At 51.9% G+C, this 16,897-nt stretch overlaps 1 protein-coding gene across 5 annotated transcripts in view; it reads left to right on the forward strand.

Annotated features, from left to right (window-relative positions):
- The window catches only part of PDE4A (phosphodiesterase 4A), a 54,333-nt gene extending 45,530 nt beyond the window's left edge, over nucleotides 1-8,803 (forward strand). For all 5 annotated transcript variants that reach the window (XM_045381075.3, XM_045381074.3, XM_045381076.3 and 2 more), the window contains 5 exons: nucleotides 515-614; nucleotides 909-1,063; nucleotides 1,267-1,389; nucleotides 3,160-3,342; nucleotides 6,044-8,803. In XM_045381075.3, coding sequence (XP_045237010.2) covers nucleotides 515-614; nucleotides 909-1,063; nucleotides 1,267-1,389; nucleotides 3,160-3,342; nucleotides 6,044-6,778 — 1,296 coding nt within the window. In that variant the 3' untranslated portion in view covers nucleotides 6,779-8,803. The remainder of the gene's footprint in view (nucleotides 1-514; nucleotides 615-908; nucleotides 1,064-1,266; nucleotides 1,390-3,159; nucleotides 3,343-6,043) is intronic.
- The last annotated feature ends 8,094 nt before the right edge of the window (nucleotides 8,804-16,897 follow it).

Below are 16,897 nucleotides of genomic sequence, written 5' to 3' on the forward strand. Positions count from 1 at the left end.
GCAGAACTCTGTCTCAAAAAAAAAAAAAAAAAATTAAGGCCGGGCGCAGTGGCTCAAGCCTGTAATCCCAGCACTTTGGGAGGCCGAGACGGGCGGATCACGAGGTCAGGAGATCGAGACCATCCTGGCGAACACGGTGAAACCCCGTCTCTACTAAAAAAAAATACATAAAACTAGCCGGGCGCGGTGGTGGGCGCTTGTAGTCCCAGCTACTCGGGAAGGCTGAGGCAGGAGAATGGCGTAAACCCGGGAGGCAGAGCTTGCAGTGAGCTGAGATCCGGCCACTGCACTCCAGCCTGGGCGACAGAGCGAGACTCCGTCTCAAAAAAAAAAAAAAATTAAATTTGAAACAGGGTCTCGCTAAGTTGCCCAGGATGGCCTTGAACTTCTGGCCTTGAAATCCTAGGCTCAAGTGATCCTCCCATCTCAGCCTCCTAAGTAGCTGAGACTACAGGCACTCACCACCATGCATGGCTTCAATTCTGTTATTCTAACGTCCGTCTCTCTCTCCCAGGCAGTGTTCACGGACCTGGAGATTCTCGCCGCCCTCTTCGCGGCTGCCATACACGATGTAGATCACCCTGGGGTCTCCAACCAGTTCCTCATCAACACCAGTGAGTGGCCCTCGCCGGGGACGGGGTTTGCTGAGTTGGAGGCGGGGCTGGCCAGGCTTGGGGCGGAACTGACTAGGCTGGAGGTGGGGCTGGCGGGGCTCGGGGCGGGGCTGGCGGGGCTGGGGGTGGGGCTTGCTGGACTGGAAAGGTGATGGCCGGGCTGGGGTAGTTGACTGGGCTGGAGGCGAGGCTGCCCAGGCTGAGAAGGGGTTAGCTAGCTGGGGGCAGAGTTGGCCCTTCTGCGGTTGGGGCTGCACACGTGGGCCCTCCCCTGACCTCCGGGCTGGGCTGCAGATTCGGAGCTGGCGCTCATGTACAACGATGAGTCGGTGCTCGAGAATCACCACCTGGCCGTGGGCTTCAAGCTGCTGCAGGAGGACAACTGCGACATCTTCCAGAACCTCAGCAAGCGCCAGCGGCAGAGCCTACGCAAGATGGTCATCGACATGGTGGGCGGGGCTGGGGTGGGACGGAGCGGGAAAGGAAGCCTTGGAATCTAGGGCTTTGGGGAGGAGTGGGTCTGAGTCCCAGAGGAACCCTCAACCTGGACAGAGCGGGCGGCTTCTACCTGGTGAAAACTTCGGATGCCCGGGTCAATCTGGTGGGCTGATCAGTCTGGTCAGCAGCCCCAGTGACGCCCCCTTGCCCGCAGGTGCTGGCTACGGACATGTCCAAGCACATGACCCTCCTGGCTGACCTGAAGACCATGGTGGAGACCAAGAAAGTGACCAGCTCGGGGGTCCTGCTGCTGGATAACTACTCCGACCGCATCCAGGTGCCCCCACGCCCCATCATCTAAGGAGGCGGGACACTCCCCCAGCCACACCTTTAGGTCTGGGTAGCTAGCTGCCCCTTCCTCAGCTTCTTTCTCCCATGTGGCCCATCTTCCTGTCTCTTTCGTTTTTCTTCTTCTTTTTTTTTCTTTTGAGACGGAGTCTTGGTTTTGTTGCCCAGGCTGGAGTGCCATGGCGCGATCTTGGCTCACTGCAACCTCTGCCTCCCAGGTTCAAGTGATTCTCCTGCCTCAGCCTCTGGAGTAGCTGGGATCACAGGCATGTGCCACCATGCCCAGCTAATTTTGTACTTTTAGTAGAGAAAGGGTTTCTCCATGTTGGTCAGGCTGGTCTTCAACTCCCCACCTCAGGTGATTCCCCACCCGCCCCCACCCCGCCTCAGCCTCTCAAAGTGTTGGGATTACAGGCGTGAGCCACCGCGCCCCGCCCTCTTTTTTTAAATTTATTTTTATTTGCTTTGTATGTTTAAAGGAGAGCTAGGATCTCACTATGTCACCAGGCTGGTCTCAAACTCCTGAACTGAAGTGATCCTTCTGTCTTGGCCTGCCAAAGTGCTGGGCTAGCTGGCGTGAGCCACCACACCTGACCTCTTTCTTTTTCTGTCTGTCCGCTTCTCCATCCTCACTTTCCAATCCCTTCTCTCCTTCCCGTCTCTCCCACCATTTCCTCCCATTTCCCCTAATTCTTCCTGTCTTCTCATCAACCCCTTCCAGGTCCCCCGTCCCTCTCCCTCACCATCTTCTCCATCTTCTCTTCCCTCACCCTCCTTCTGACTCCCCCCATATTTTCTCCATCTTCCACATACCTCTCCCTGCTACCTCCTCTGTTCTCTCTTCTCCCCACTTCCTCTCCCCACTCCCCACACCCTCCCTCCCCAGGTGGGAGATAAGAAAGCCTAAGAGGCTTAGTTTGGTGGCTCATGCCTATAATCTCAACTACTCTGGAGGCTGAGGCAGAAGGACTGTTTGAGGCCAGAGGTTTGAGACCAGCCAGAGCAACATTGCAAGATCCGCTTTCCTCTCCTCTCCTCTCCTTCTCTTTCTTCTTTTCTGTTTTTGTTTGTTTGTTTGTTTGAGACCAGGTCTCTCTGTCACCCAGGCTGGAGTGCACAGACCTTGGTTCCCTGCAAACTCCACCTCCTGGGCTCAAGCAATTCTCCTGCCTCAGCCTGTACAGTAGCTGGGATTACAGGTGCCTACCATCAGACCTGGCTAATTTTTGTATTTTTAGTAGAGACAGGGTTTCGCCATGTTGGCCCGGACAATCTCAAACTCCTGACCTCAAGTGATCTGCCCACCTTGGCCTCCCAAAGTGCTGGGATTACAACAGCGCCTGGCCCCATTTCTTTTTCTTTCTCTTTTTTTTTTTTTTTTTTTTCCTGAGACGGAGTCTCCCTCTGTCGCCCAGGCTGGAGGGCAGTGGCACAATCTTGGCTCACGCAACTTCCGCCTCTTGGGTTCAAGCAATTCTCCTGCCTCAGCCCCACTATAGCTGGGATTACAGGCATGCGCCACCATGCCTGGCTAAGTTTTTTGTATTTTTAGTAGAGACAGGGTTTCACCGTGGTGACCAGGCTGGTCTTGAACTCCTGACCTCATGATCCACCTGCCTCAGCCTCCCAAAGTGCTGAGATTACAGGTGTGAGCCACTGCGCCCGGACCCCATTTCTTAAAAAAGAAAGAATGCCTGAGGTCTCAGACTGGGACAGAGGCATAGCCTCTGAAGATTCCCTGTGCCCCGACCCCATGCAGGTCCTCCGGAACATGGTGCACTGCGCAGACCTCAGCAACCCCACCAAGCCACTGGAGCTGTACCGCCAGTGGACGGACCGCATCATGGCCGAGTTCTTCCAGCAGGGTGACCGTGAGCGCGAGCGTGGCATGGAAATCAGCCCCATGTGTGACAAGCACACTGCCTCCGTGGAGAAGTCTCAGGTACAGGCTCGGGACATTGATGTACGGGGACAGGGTGGGTCTCCCCAGCCCATCTTGGCCTGAAGTGCTGAGGCCCAGGAGCTCCTCCCCTGCCTTTCCACAATGCCAAGTTTTCCTGTTTTTTGTTTTGTTTTGGTTTGGTTTTGAGACAGTCTTTATTGCCCAGGCTGGAGTATAATGGTGCAATCTTGGCTCACTGCAACCTCTGCCTCCCAGGTTCAAGTGATTCTCCTGCCTCAGCCTCCCGAGTAGCTGGGATTACAGGCACGCACCACCATGCCCGGCTGATTTTTGTATTTTTAGTAGAGATGGGGTTTCACCCTGTTGGCCAGGCTGGTCTCAAACTCCTAACCTTGTGATCCACCCGCCTCAGCCTCCCAAAATGCTGGGATTACAAGCGTGAGCCGCCGTGCCCAGCCTCCTGTTTGTTTTTCTTTAATTTATGTTCTATTTATTTATTTTGAGACCAGGTCTTGCACTGTTGCCCAGGGTGGTGTGCAGTGGTGTGATGATAGCTCACTGCAGCCTTGAATTCCTGGGCTCAAGCAATCCTCCTGCCTCAGCCTCCAGAGTAGCTGGGACTACAGGTGCACACCACCACACCTGGCTAATTTAAAAAATTTTTTCATCGAGATAGGGGCTTGCTATGTTGCCAGTCTTGTCTTGAACTCCTGGGCTCAAACCTTGACTTCCCAAAGTGCTGGGATATGGGGTGAGTCACCATACCCGGCCTTGTTTTCATTTTTCTTTTTCTTTTCTTTCTGAGACAGGGTCTCATTCTGCCATCCAGGCTGGAGTTCAGGGGCGTGATCTCGGCTCACTGCAACCTCCACCTCCTGGGCTAAAGTGATCCTCCACCCCCGCCTCCAGAGTAGCTGGGACTACAGGCGTGCACCACCATACTCGGCTAATTTTTGTATTTTTCATGGAGACGGGGTTTTGCCATGTTGCCCAGGCTGGTCTCCAACTCCTGGGCTCACTCAATCCGCCTGCCTCAGCCTCCCAAAGTGCTGGGATTACAGGGGTGAGCCACCCTGCCTGGCCCCTCTCCACTTTATATCCTCCCTGGTGAAACCCAACCATCTGAGTTTGATGTCTCTGCCCTTCCAGACCTGGGTTTCTAGACCTCAGCACTGTTGACATTTGGGTGATCATTTTTTGTGCTAGAAGCTGCCCTGGGTATTACAGGGTTTTTAGCAGAATGCCTGGTCTCTACCTACTAGATGCCAGAAGCATCCCTCTGCTCATCTTTTTTTTTTTTTTTTTTGAGACAAAGTTTTGCTCTTGTTGCCCAGGCTGGAGTGCAGTGGTACAATCTTTGCTCGCCGCAACCTCCGCCTCCCGGGTTCAAGTGATTATCCTGCCTCAGCCTCCTGAGAAGCTGGGATTACAGTCATGTGCCACCCACTCCCAGCTAATTTTGTATTTTTAGTAAAGACGATGTTTCTCCATGTTGGTCAAACTGGTCTCGAACTCCCAACTATGCTGGAGGCTGAGGCAGGAAAATCGCTTGAACCCAGGAGGCGGAGGTTGCAGTGAACCCAGATCATACCCTTGCACTGCAGCCTGGGTGACAGAGTGAGACTGTGTCTTAAAAAAAAAAGAGAAGGCCGGGCGCAGTGGCTCAAGCCTGTAATCCCAGCACTTTGGGAGGCCGAGACGGGCGGATCACGAGGTCAGGAGATCGAGACCATCTTGGCTAACATGGTGAAACCCCGTCTCTACTAAAAAATACAAAAAACTAGCTGGGCGAGGTGGCGGGTGCCTGTAGTCCCAGCTACTTGGGAGGCTGAGGCAGGAGAATGGTGTAAATCCAGGAGGCGGAGCTTGCAGTGAGCTGAGATCTGGCCACTGCACTCCAGCCTGGGCGACAGAGCGAGACTCCGTCTCAAAAAAAAAAAAAAAAAAAGAGAAAAGAAAAACAGAAAAATACATACAGGGCTGGGCACAGTGGCTGTCACCTATAATCGCAGCACTTTAGGAGGCCAAGATAGGCAGATTGCTTGAGTTTAGGAGTTTGAGACCAGCCAAGGCAATGTGACAAGATGCGGTCTCTACAAAAAATACAGTAATTAGCTGAGTGTGGTAACGTGCGCCTTTAGTCCCAGCTACTGGGGAGACTGAGGTGGGAGGATCACTTGAGCCCGGGAGTTCAAGGCTGCAATGAGCTATGATCACACCACTGCACTCCAGCCTGGGTGACAGAGAGACCCTGTGTCCAAAAAAAAAAAGTGTGTGTGTGTGTGTGTGTGTGTGTGTGTGTGTATATATATAAACTGCATCAATGTGTATGTTTTTTGTGTGTGGTTTTTTTGTTGTTGTTGTTGAGACGGATTCTTGCTCTGTCACCCAGGCTAGAGTGCAGGGGCGCAATCTTGGCTCACTGCAACCTCTGCCTCCCAGGTTCAAGCAATTCTCCTACCTCAGCCTCCCAAGTAGCTGGAACTACAGGCACGCACCACCACGCCCAACTAATTTTTGTATGTTTGGTAGAGATGCGGTTTCACCATGCTGGCCAGGCTGGTCTCGAACTCCTGACCTCAAATGATCCAACCACCTTAGCCTCCCAAAGTGCTGGGATTATAGGCACGAGCTACTGTGCCTGGCCCATAAGCATGTTTTTCATTTCATTAGCTCCCACAATGTGGTGGTACCATCCACCCCATAGGCTGCACGTTTATACGTTCTTCCCCTCCACCAGGTGGGTTTTATTGACTACATTGTGCACCCATTGTGGGAGACCTGGGCAGACCTTGTCCACCCAGACGCCCAGGAGATCCTGGACACTTTGGAGGACAACCGGGACTGGTACTACAGCGCCATCCGGCAGAGCCCGTCGCCGCCACCTGAGGAGGAGTCAAGGGGGCCAGGTCACCCACCCCCACCTGATAAATTCCAGTTTGAGCTGACTCTGGAGGAGGAAGAAGAGGAAGAAATATCAATGGCCCCGATACCGTGCACAGCCCAAGAGGCATTGACAGCGCAGGGATTGTCAGGAGCCGAGGAAGCTCTGGATACAACCGTGGCCCGGGAGGCATCCCCAGCGCAGGAGTCATTGGATGTTATGGCACAGGATGAGTCCCTGGAGGCCGAGCTGGAGGAAGTGTATTTGACACAGCAGGCACAGTCCACAGGCAGTGCACCTGTGGCTCAGGATGAGTTCTCGTCCCAGGAAGAATCCGTGGTTGCTGTAAGCCAGAGCAGCCTCTCCGCCCTGGCTCTTCAAAGCCCCCTTCTCCCTGCCTGGAGGACCCTGTCTGTTTCAGAGCATGCCCCGGGCCTCCCGGGCCTCCCCTCCACGGCGGCCGAGGTGGAGGCCCAACGAGAGCACCAGGCTGCCAAGAGGGCTTGCAGTGCCTGCACAGGGACATCTGGGGAGGACACATCTGCACTCCCAGCTCCTGGTGGGGGAGGGTCAGGTGGAGACCCTACCTGATCCCCAGACCTCTGTCCCTGTTCCCCTCCACTCCTCCCCTCACTCCTGTTCTCCCCCAACCACCTCCTCCGCTGCCTCAAAGACTCTTGGCCCTCCTAAGAAAAAAGAAAACGAAAGGTGGGTTTTTTTTTTCTCTTTTCTTTTTTTCCCCTTTCCCCCCGCCCCCACCCACGGGGCCTTTTTTTTGGAGGTGGGGGCTGGGGAACGAGGGGCTGAGGTCCCGGAAGGGATTTTATTTTTTTGAATTTTAATTGTAACATTTTTAGAAAAAGAACAAAAAAAAGAAAAAAAAAAAAAAAAAGAAAGAAACACAGCAACTGTAGATGCTCCTGTTCCTGGTTCCCCCTTTCCACCTCCAAACCCCTCCCCTCACTGCCTCCCATGGCCCCCCAAGTTCCAGGCTCAGTCTTCCAGCCACCTGGGGCTCTCCACCTGGGCCCAAGCAGGTGTGGGGCCTCCTTCGGGCGTTTTCTTCTGAATTTTAGAAGATTTCTAGAACGTGGTCAGGAATAGCCATTCTAGGCGGGGCTGGGGCCGGGGTGGGGGGCAGTCACTGTGGGAGGTCCCAGCTCCAGCCCCCTCTGGTTTGCTGCCTCCTCTCCCTGTTAAGAGTCTTCCACTTGATTTTGCACAATTCCGGCGATAATCCCGGCGATAATCCCGGCGATACTGACTAGAGAGTCAGGGAGCTGGGGGAGCTGTTCACTTTAGGATATGCGGTGGTGTGGAAGGGGGCGTTGCCACCGCCAGCCTCGGGCCTGGGATTTGAGGATGGCCCTAGACCTCCTCTACTCTCCATCCTCTTTCCCTTCCACTTTGGGTTCACTTTGAATTTTCTCCGTTTTTGGGGGGCGGTGGCTCTGATCCATGCACACCTCCCCCCTCCCCACCCCACTTCTAGCTGCTTCTCCTCTTGTTTCTGCCTTAATAATTTCCATGGCCACAGGTGAGGGGGTTGCCGTGGCTGCCTGCACCTTGCGTGAGGCAGGGCCAGGCGCCCAGAACCCCCATCCTGGCTGCACCTCCCTTTCCAGGGTCCTCCAGACCCCACCTTCCACACTCTGATCACAGCCCCCGACCTTTTGCCCTAGGAAGAAGCAATAATGGTGTATACCCTCATTCTCATTCCTGGGCAACCCTTCCGTCCACTCTGTCACCAAAATAATTTCTCCTCCATCCCTACCTTGCCAATCCGCTCCCTCTCCCCCAGCTAGTCCTGAGCAATACGGCAGACAGATGCAAGGCCATTTTTCTCCAAGCCATGGGGGACTGTTTGGAAGGAAAGATCCCCTGTCTCCCTCCTCCCCTCACCCCTCGGCCTGGTTCTGCAGCTGGACCGACCTCATTCATCGCCTGCCCCCGACCCAATTCTGAGCACACGGTACTGTAGCCCCCAGTTCCTCCCGAGCCTTCCATCCGTCTGTCCACCCCAGGGGGAGGTAACCCCCGACTCGCACTCCCTCGATGCTGTCTGTACAGGGTTCATATTTTGTAGCGAAAGTCGTTTTTGTCCCAGCCGGCGATCGGAGTGGGCCTTTTCTTTTCTTTTTGTTCATTCTTTATCTTTTTTTCTTTTTCTTTCTTTCTTTTTTGTACATACTGTAAGGTTGGTTTGTAAATTATTCTACAGAGGCAAAAAGGGAAAATAAAAACTTGCCCTTCCCTGGCTGACCCAGTCGGGAAGGTAGGGAAGGGGGTCTCCTGTTGGGAGACTCTCCGTTCCTGCTGTATTATACAAACTGTACCATAGTCCCGGGAAAAGGGTGGACTCACCGCTGTCGTTTTATGGGAAGTCGTGTCATCCTAGGGGTTGGGGCTGGGCAGAGCCTGTCCCCTCCCCCTTTGCCAGGAGCCAGGGGGTGACTGGAGAGACAGACCCCACCCCCAAGCAGGGCTCCTCTCCCCAGGGTGGGCACAGGACCTCTGTACGCTGCTTGTGTATTGTCCACTTTGACGATCAGTCATTTGGTCCGTTGATCAATAATCCTTCGATCTTGTCTCCAATTAAACCGAGGCTTTCACCGATTTTCCTGACTGATGTGGCTTCATTCCCCCACGTTGTTTGTTGAGGTGTCTCCCCGCTGCATCGTCGGCTTGGGTTGGGGAGGGAGTTTCTGTCCCTGCTTGTTCCCCAGCAGACGGAATTGGGAAGTAGAGCTCAGACAGAGACATTCTCCAGCCTGAGCCGGGTTATAAAATGGAAATTCAAGCCGTGCAGGGGTTATTTTGTTTTGTTTTTGAGATGGAGCTTCGCTCTTGTTGCCCAGGCTGGAGTGCAATGGCGTGATCTCGGCTCCCTGCAACCTCCACCTCTCAGGTGCAAGCGATTCTCCTCCCTCAGCCTCCTGAGTAGCTGGGATTACAGGCGCCTGCCACCATGCCTGGCTAATTCTTTGTATTTTTAGTAGAGATGGGGTTTCACTATATTGGCCAGGCTGGTCTCAAACTCCTGACCTCGTGATCCACCCGCCTCGGCCTCCCAAAATGCTGGGATTACAGGCATGAGCCACCGTGCCCGGCCATATCTTTTCCCTTTTTAAATACTGCATGGGGCTGGGTGCAGTGGCTCACGTACTTGAATGCTGTTAATTCCACTCACCGAGACTAATTTTCCCACATTTATTAGACTCCTTTTTTTTTTTTTTTTTTTTTTGGTGGCAGAGTGAGACTCTGTCACCCAGCCTATAGTGCAGTGGTGTGACATGATCATAGCTCACTGCAGCCTCAACCTCCTGGACTCAAGTCATCTTCCTGCCTCAGCCTCCCATGTAGCTGGGACCACAGGTGTGTGCCACCATGCCCGGCTAATTTATTTTTTATTTTGTAGAGACAGCGTCTCGCTTTGTTGCCCAGGCTGGTCTCAAACTCCTGGGCTCAAGCAATCCGCCTACCTCGGCCTCCCAAAGTGCTAGGATTACAGGCGTGAGCCACCACACCCAGCCCTATTAGGCTAATTAACAAGCCCCTGATTTTACCAATAGAAGGTTTCTGATATTATACTAATGAGCAAAACTTCTGAATATAAAGATATGGATAGTGGAAATGTTTGTGATTTGGACATTTGTTAGAATACTGGTTACCTCGGCTGGGCACGGTGGCTCACTCCTATAATCCCAGCACTTTGGGAGGCCGAGGCAGGTGGATCACTTGAGGTCAGGAGTTCGAGACCAGCCTGATCAACATGGTGAAACCCCCGTCTCTACTAAAAATACAAAAATTAGCTGAGCGTGGTGGCACGTGCCTGTAGTCCCAGTTACTTGGGAAGCTGAGACAGGAGAATTGCTTGAACCTGGGAGCTGGAGGTTGCAGTGAGCCCAGATCGCACCACTGCATGTCAGCCTGGGTGACAGATCGAGACTCTGTCTCAAAAAAAGAATACTGGCTGCCTCTAGGGTTTAATAAACCAGGATGCACATGAAAACACACAGTGCTTGAGTAGGTAGACACAAGGGGACGCTAGACATATGTTTTTATATCATGCATGTTCTGAAACAAATGTGAGCATCTTGCCTGGGTCCAAGGAAAAGTCCACCTGCCTACTCTGCCTTTTGTTTCTAGTCCGGGGACTCTGAGATATTTTTCTTTTTTTTTTTTTTTGGTAGAGATGGGGGTCTCCCTATACTGACCAGGATGGTCATGAACTCCCAGGCTCGAGAGGGACTCTGGTTGGTGACCTTGGGTTTGATCTCTCTGAGCTTCACTTGTTTCTTCTACTAAATGGGGATGTATTAGCTGGGTGTAGTGGTGTGCACCTATAGTCCCAGCTACTCTGGAGGCTGAGGCAAGAGGATCACTTGAGCCCAGGAGGTTGAGGCTGCAGTGAACTGTGACTGAGCCACTGCACTCTAGCCTGGGTGACAGAGTGAGACACTGCCTCAAAAAAAAAAAAAAAAAAGTAAATAAATAAAATGGGGCCAGGTGTGGTGGCTCACACCTGTAATCCCAGCACTTTGGGAGGCTGAGGTAGGTGGATCACCTGAGGTCAGGAGTTAGAGACCAGCCCGGCCAACTTGGCGAAATCTCATCTCTACTAAAAATACAAAAATTAGCCAGGCGTGCTGGCGGGGATCTATAACCCCAGCGACTGGGGAGGCTGAGGCAGAAGAATCACTTGAACCTGTGAGGCAGGGGTTGCAGAGAGCTGAGATCGCAACATTGCACTCCAGCCTGAGCAACACGAGTGAAACTCTGTCTCAAAAAAAAGAATTAATTATTTAAATAAAATGGGATAACAACAGTTTCAGAGTTAAAGAGTTGCTCTATAGTACGGTTTGTCCAGTAAAACTTTCTTTTTTTTTTTTTTTTTGAGACGTAGTCTCACTCTGTCGCCCAGGCTGGAGTGCAGTGGCGCGATCTCCGCTCACTGCAAGCTCCGCCGCCTCCCGGGTTCACGCCATTCTCCTGCCTCAGCCTCCCTAGAAGCTGGGACTACAGACGCCCACCACCACGCCCAGCTAATTTTTTTGCATTTTTAGTAGAGACAGGGTTTCACCATGTTCGCCAGGATGGTCCCAATCTCCTGACTTTGTGATCCGCCCGCCTCGGCCTCCCAAAGTGCTGGGATTACAGGCGTGAGCCACCACGCCCGGCCTAAAACTTTCTTTAAAAAAAAAAAAAAAAAGGTGTAGAGGTGGGGTCTCACCATGTTACATGCCCAAGCCGATCTCCTGGAAATCCTGGGCTCAAGCAATCCTCCTGCCTCAGCCTCCCAAAGTGCTAGGATTACAGGTGTGAGGCCACTATTCCCGGCCTTAGTACAATTTTCTGTGGTAATGGGAATATTCTGTACCTGTGCTATCCAACAAGTTAGCTACTAGTCACATGTGGCTATTGCGCCCTTGAAATGTGGCCAGTTTTAATTTCCCACCACAGTGGTGGCCAGGAGCTACTGTATTGGACTTAAGTTCTAAAACTTCAGCCAGAGTTAATGGAAAATATTTCGGCTATACAAAGAGTTGTTTGACAACAGCTGTGAAGATTCGCAGTAGATAGAGCCTAGAAAAGTGGGAGGAGAGAAGCAGAGCTTGAAAACTAGGTAGAAGTTTTCAGGGAATCTGAACTTTGTGCAAGAAGCAAAAAGACAGATATTTTCCCCAGGGACTTTCAAAGGGAGGCAGAGATGGAGAAAGGGCTTTGGGCTGGGGGTCAGGAGGCGACAGTACCAATCCTGCAGTGGACTGTGGGTGACCCTAGGCGAGATTTCTCCTTCTAGGCCTCAGTTTCCCCAAGTGTAAAAGGGCAGGCCGGGTGCGGTGGCTCACACCTGTAATCCCAACACGTTGGGAGGCTGAGGCAAGCAGATCGCTTGAGGTCAGGAGTTCGAGACCAGCCTGAGCAACATGGTGAAACCCTGTCTCAACTAAAAATACAAAAGGATTAGCCAGATGTGGTGGCGCATGCCTATAGTACCAGCTACTCAGGAGGCTGAGGCAGGAGAATCGCTTGAACCTGGGAGGCGGAAGTTGCAATGAGCTGAGATCGAGCCACTGCACTCCAGCCTGGGTGAAAGAGCAAGACTGTCTCAAAAAAACAAACAAACAAACAAAAAAACACCAGGCATGGTGGCTCATACCTGTAATCCCAGCACTGTGGGAGGCCAAGGCGGGTGGATCGCCTGAGGTCAGGAATTCAAGACCAGCCTGACCAACATGGTGAAACCCCATCTCTACTAAAAATACAAAAATTAGCTGGGCGTGGTGGCAGGCACCTGTAATCCCAGCTACTCAGGAGGCTGAGGCAGGAGAATCTCTTGAACCCAGGAGGTGGACGTTGCAATGAGCTGAGATCGTGCCACTGTACTTCAGCCTGGGCAACAGAATGAGACTTTGTCTCAAGAAAATATAATTTTTTTTTAAAAAAAAGGGCAGATATGATGTCCCGAACACCTCCTGTATTGGGACAGACTGAAAATGTGCATCAAAAACGGCAGTGATGGCCGGGCATGGTGGCCTACGGCTGTAATCCCAGCACTTTGGAAGACCGAGGCAGGTTGATCACCTGAGGTCAGAAGTTCGAGATCAACCTGGCCAACATGACGAAACCCCGTCTCTACTAAAACCCCAAAACTTATCTGGGCATGGTGGCATGTGCCTGTAATCCCAGCTACTCAGGAGGCTGAGGCAGGAGAATTGTTTGAACCCGGGAGGCAGAGGTTGCAGTGAGTAGAGATTGTGCCATTGCACTCAAGCCTGGGCAACAAAAGTGAAACTCTGTCTCCAAAAAAAAAAAAAAAAAGGCAGTGACATGTGACCCTCAGCTGGCTCTCCTGGGTAGGGAGTTCACTTTTCTTCAAGCAAAGGTGAACAAGGGCAGTGGGGCACAGCAGGGAGGCCATGTAATCTGAAGGAGGCCAGGGGGACCTGGGGAAGGGGTGAAGTCGGTTCAGTCTCTGAAATTGACATCAAGGCTTGCAGGCTTCCTGGTACTGGTCTTGGGCAAATGGCTTCGCCTCTCCCAGCCTTTAGAGGGCTCTGTCCTGTGCTAAACTTTTCAAGAGGATTATCTCTTGACTCTCCAGCTGTTCTTGAGAATGAGCTATCATTGGTTCCATTTTGCAGTTGAAGAACTGAGGGCTGGGATGAGATAGCACAATATGGAGAAAATTCAAGGAAATAAGACGAGGACCTCGCTTCACCCAGTGCCTGTTCAACAGTGATAGCTGTCCCCATACTTTTATGTTATTTCAGGTGTACGAAATCTTGAGATGTAGGTAGTATTTCTCCCTCTTTAATAACATAAAAACATGTCAGTGCGGGCCAGGTGTGGTGGCTCACGCCTGTAATCCCAGCACTTTGGGAGGCTGAAGCAGGTGGATCACCTGAGGTCAGGAGTTCGAGACCAGCCTGACCAACAAGATGAAGCCCAGTCTCTACTAAAAATACAAAAATTAGCCGGGTGTGGTGGCGCACATCTGTAATCCCAGCTACTCCGGAGGCTGAGGCAGGAGAGTCCCTTGAACCTGGGAGGTGGAGGTTGCAGTAAGCTGAGATCACGCCACTGCACTCCAGCCTGGGCAACAAGAGCGAAACTCCATCTCAAAAAAAAAAAAAAAAAAAAAGTCAATGCAAATCAAAATAAGACATTTATTTTTTTATTTTCTTTTGCAAAGCATTTTCACAGCTCATTTCTGTTCATGGAAGCTAGAACATACAGCTTTCCAGGAATGGTCTGACAATATTTATCAAAAACATAGCCAGCTGGGCGCAGTGGCTCTTGCCTGGAATCTCAGCACTTTTGGAGGCTGAGGTGGGAGGATCATTGGAACCCAGGAATTCAAAACCAGCCTGGGTGACATAGTGAGACATGTCTTTCTCTTTCTCTCTTTCTCTCTCTCTCTCTCTCTCCCCCCCACCCCCCCTCTCTCTCTCCCCCTCTCTTTCTTTTCTTTCTCCCTTCCTTTCCCCTTCCCCTTCCCTTTCCTCAGTTTCCCCCACTGTAAAATCCAAACAACAAATTAGCTGGGCGTGGTGGCGGGCGCCTGTAATCCCAGCTACTCAGGAGGCTGAGGCAGGAGAATTGCCTGAACCCGGGAGGCGGAGGTTGCAGTGAGCCGAGATCGTGCCACTGCACTCCAGTTTGGGCGAGAGTGAGACTCCGTCTCAAAAAAAAAAAAAAATCCAAATAACAATAGCTCAGGTTTACCGAGAGGTTGTTATGTGACAAGCCCTGTTTGTTTTACGTAAATCATCGGGGTAAATGCTCACAACAGCCCTATTAAGTAGGTTCTATTATTATAAAAAGGGTCACAGGCATAGGCAGGGAAGGAGGCAGGGCTGGGAGTCGAAGACCGTGAGCGCCGCCTAGAGTAGGGCTCGGGGAGGGGGGGGTCGGGGGACGGGGGTGCTAGATAGGGACCCGGCGCACGCGCAGAACAGGTGGGAGGCGTGGCGAGAACGAGCGGGAGGTTTTTTTTTTCCCGACTACGATTGGCTGATGTAACTGTCATCACTTGAAAAGGCAGCCAATGAGAGGCGCGGCCGCCTCGCCCATGGAAGCCGAGGGCTGAGCGAAGCGAGGCGTGCGGAGCCAAAGGCTCTCGACCGACAGCGGGCGCCACGGACCCCAAAGTGGTTGAGGGGATCCTGCCACTCCCGCTGAAAGTGGCCCCAGCGTCGTTCCTACTCTCTTCGGCAGACCCCGGCATCGTCCTCCTTTTCCCGAGAATATCCTGACATCAGTCGCCCGTTCCAAAAGGGGACACTTGGAGTCATCCCTTTTTTCTGAGTGACCCTAGAGTCGTCCTTACTTCCTGAGGGGGATCCTGGCGTCATCCGCCCTTCTTGAGGGAACCTGCTGTCACTCCCCCGTCCTGATGGCCAGCACCGCATTGTCCTTTCTTCCTGCGGGAAACCCAGACTTCATCCGCTCTTCCTGGCGGGGACCCCCATGCCATTATCCCCTCCTGAGGGGACCCCAGAGCGTCCCCCTTCCTCAAGGCTTCCCAGCGTTGTTTCTTCTTCCCGAGAAGGGGCCTGGTGCTGTTCCCCCATTTCCAGAGTGTTTCCTATCATTGTCCTCCGCACACTCAGAAGGGATCTGTCATCCCCTCTTTTTCTGAGATCAGTCCCTTCCTCCTTTCCAGTTTAAGGTCGACCCCTGCAAGGCTTCGGTGACCCCCATAGATAGAAGTCCCAAAGACCCCCTGTGTCCCTTGCCCCCAGCTGAGCAGAGGGGAAGGCAAAAGACTCAGCTCACCCCGCGAAGATGGGGAGAAACCGAAACTAGCTGTTAAAGGAACCCACTATGTCACATGAGAAGTCATTTAGGGCCGGGCGCGGTGGCTCATGCCCGTAATCCCAGAACTTTGGGAGGCCGAGGTGGGTTATCATATGAGATCAGAAGTTCGAGACCAGCCTGGCCAACATGGTGAAAAACCCGCCTCTACTAAAAAATACAAAAATGAGCCGGGAGTGGCGGTATGCGCCTGTAATCCCAGCTACTCCAGAGGCCGAGGTAGGAGAATCGCTTGAATCCCGGAGGTGGAGGTTTCAGAGAGCTGAGATCACACCACTGTATTCCAGCCTGGGCAATAGAGTGAGACTCCATCTCAAAAAAAAAAAGAAAAGAAAAAGAATTTGCCTGTTAACTACAAAATTTTTAAACAACTTCTATATATACTCAGTTAAGGCAGACAAAACAAATCTCTGACTATTTCATTCACTGAGCCAATATTAATTTTATTTATTTATGTATGTATGTATGTATGTATGTATGTATGTATGTATGTATGTTTTGAGAGGGAGTCTGGCTCTGTGGCCCAGGCTAGAGTGCAGTGGCCTGATCTCGGCTCACTGTAAGCTCCGCCTCCCGGGTTCACGCCATTCTCCTGACTCAGCCTCCCGTAATATTAATTTTTTTAGACACTTCCACACAGATTTACATTTTTAAAAAATTGTCAGGTGTGGTGGCTCACGCCTGTAATCCCAGCACTTTGGTAGCCTGAGTTGGGTGGATCACCGGAGGTCAGGTGTTCGAAACCAGCCTGGCCAACATGGTGAAACCGTGTCTCTAGTAAAAATAGAAAAATTAGCCAGGTACGGTGGTGGGTGCCTGTAATTCCAGCTACTTGGGAGACTGAGGCAAGAGAATCGCTTGAACCCGGGAGGCAAAGGTTGCAATGAGCCAAGATTGCGCCATTGCACTTCACCTGGGGGACAAGAGTAAAACTCCCTCTCAAAGAAAAAAAAAAAAAAGAAAGAAAAGAAAAAAAAATTATTGAGGTGATATTAACATAACATGTATCAGCTAATATTTCTTGAGGGGCTTTATGCTAATGATGCACAAAACAAATGTAGACCCTGCTCTCATGGTGCTTATAGCTTAACTGGGAAGTTGAACATTAACATTACAACTACAAAATGAATACCTCATACATTGTTGTGGTATGAGGAATGATGAGGTGGAGGCTAATTTAGACTACAGGGTGAAGGCTTTGAGGATGTACCATTTAAAAGGAAACTTAAGAGCTGGGCGTGGTGGCTCACGCCTGTAATCCCAGCACTTTGGGAGGCTGAGGCAGGCAGATCACGAGGTCAGGAGTTCAAGACCAGCCTGACCAATATGGTGAAACCCTGCCACTACTAAAAAGACAAAAATTAGCCAGACATGGTGGTACATGCC

The sequence above is a fragment of the Macaca fascicularis genome, chromosome 19 (genome assembly GCF_037993035.2).
Source record: "Macaca fascicularis isolate 582-1 chromosome 19, T2T-MFA8v1.1".
Lineage (NCBI taxonomy): Eukaryota > Metazoa > Chordata > Mammalia > Primates > Cercopithecidae > Macaca > Macaca fascicularis.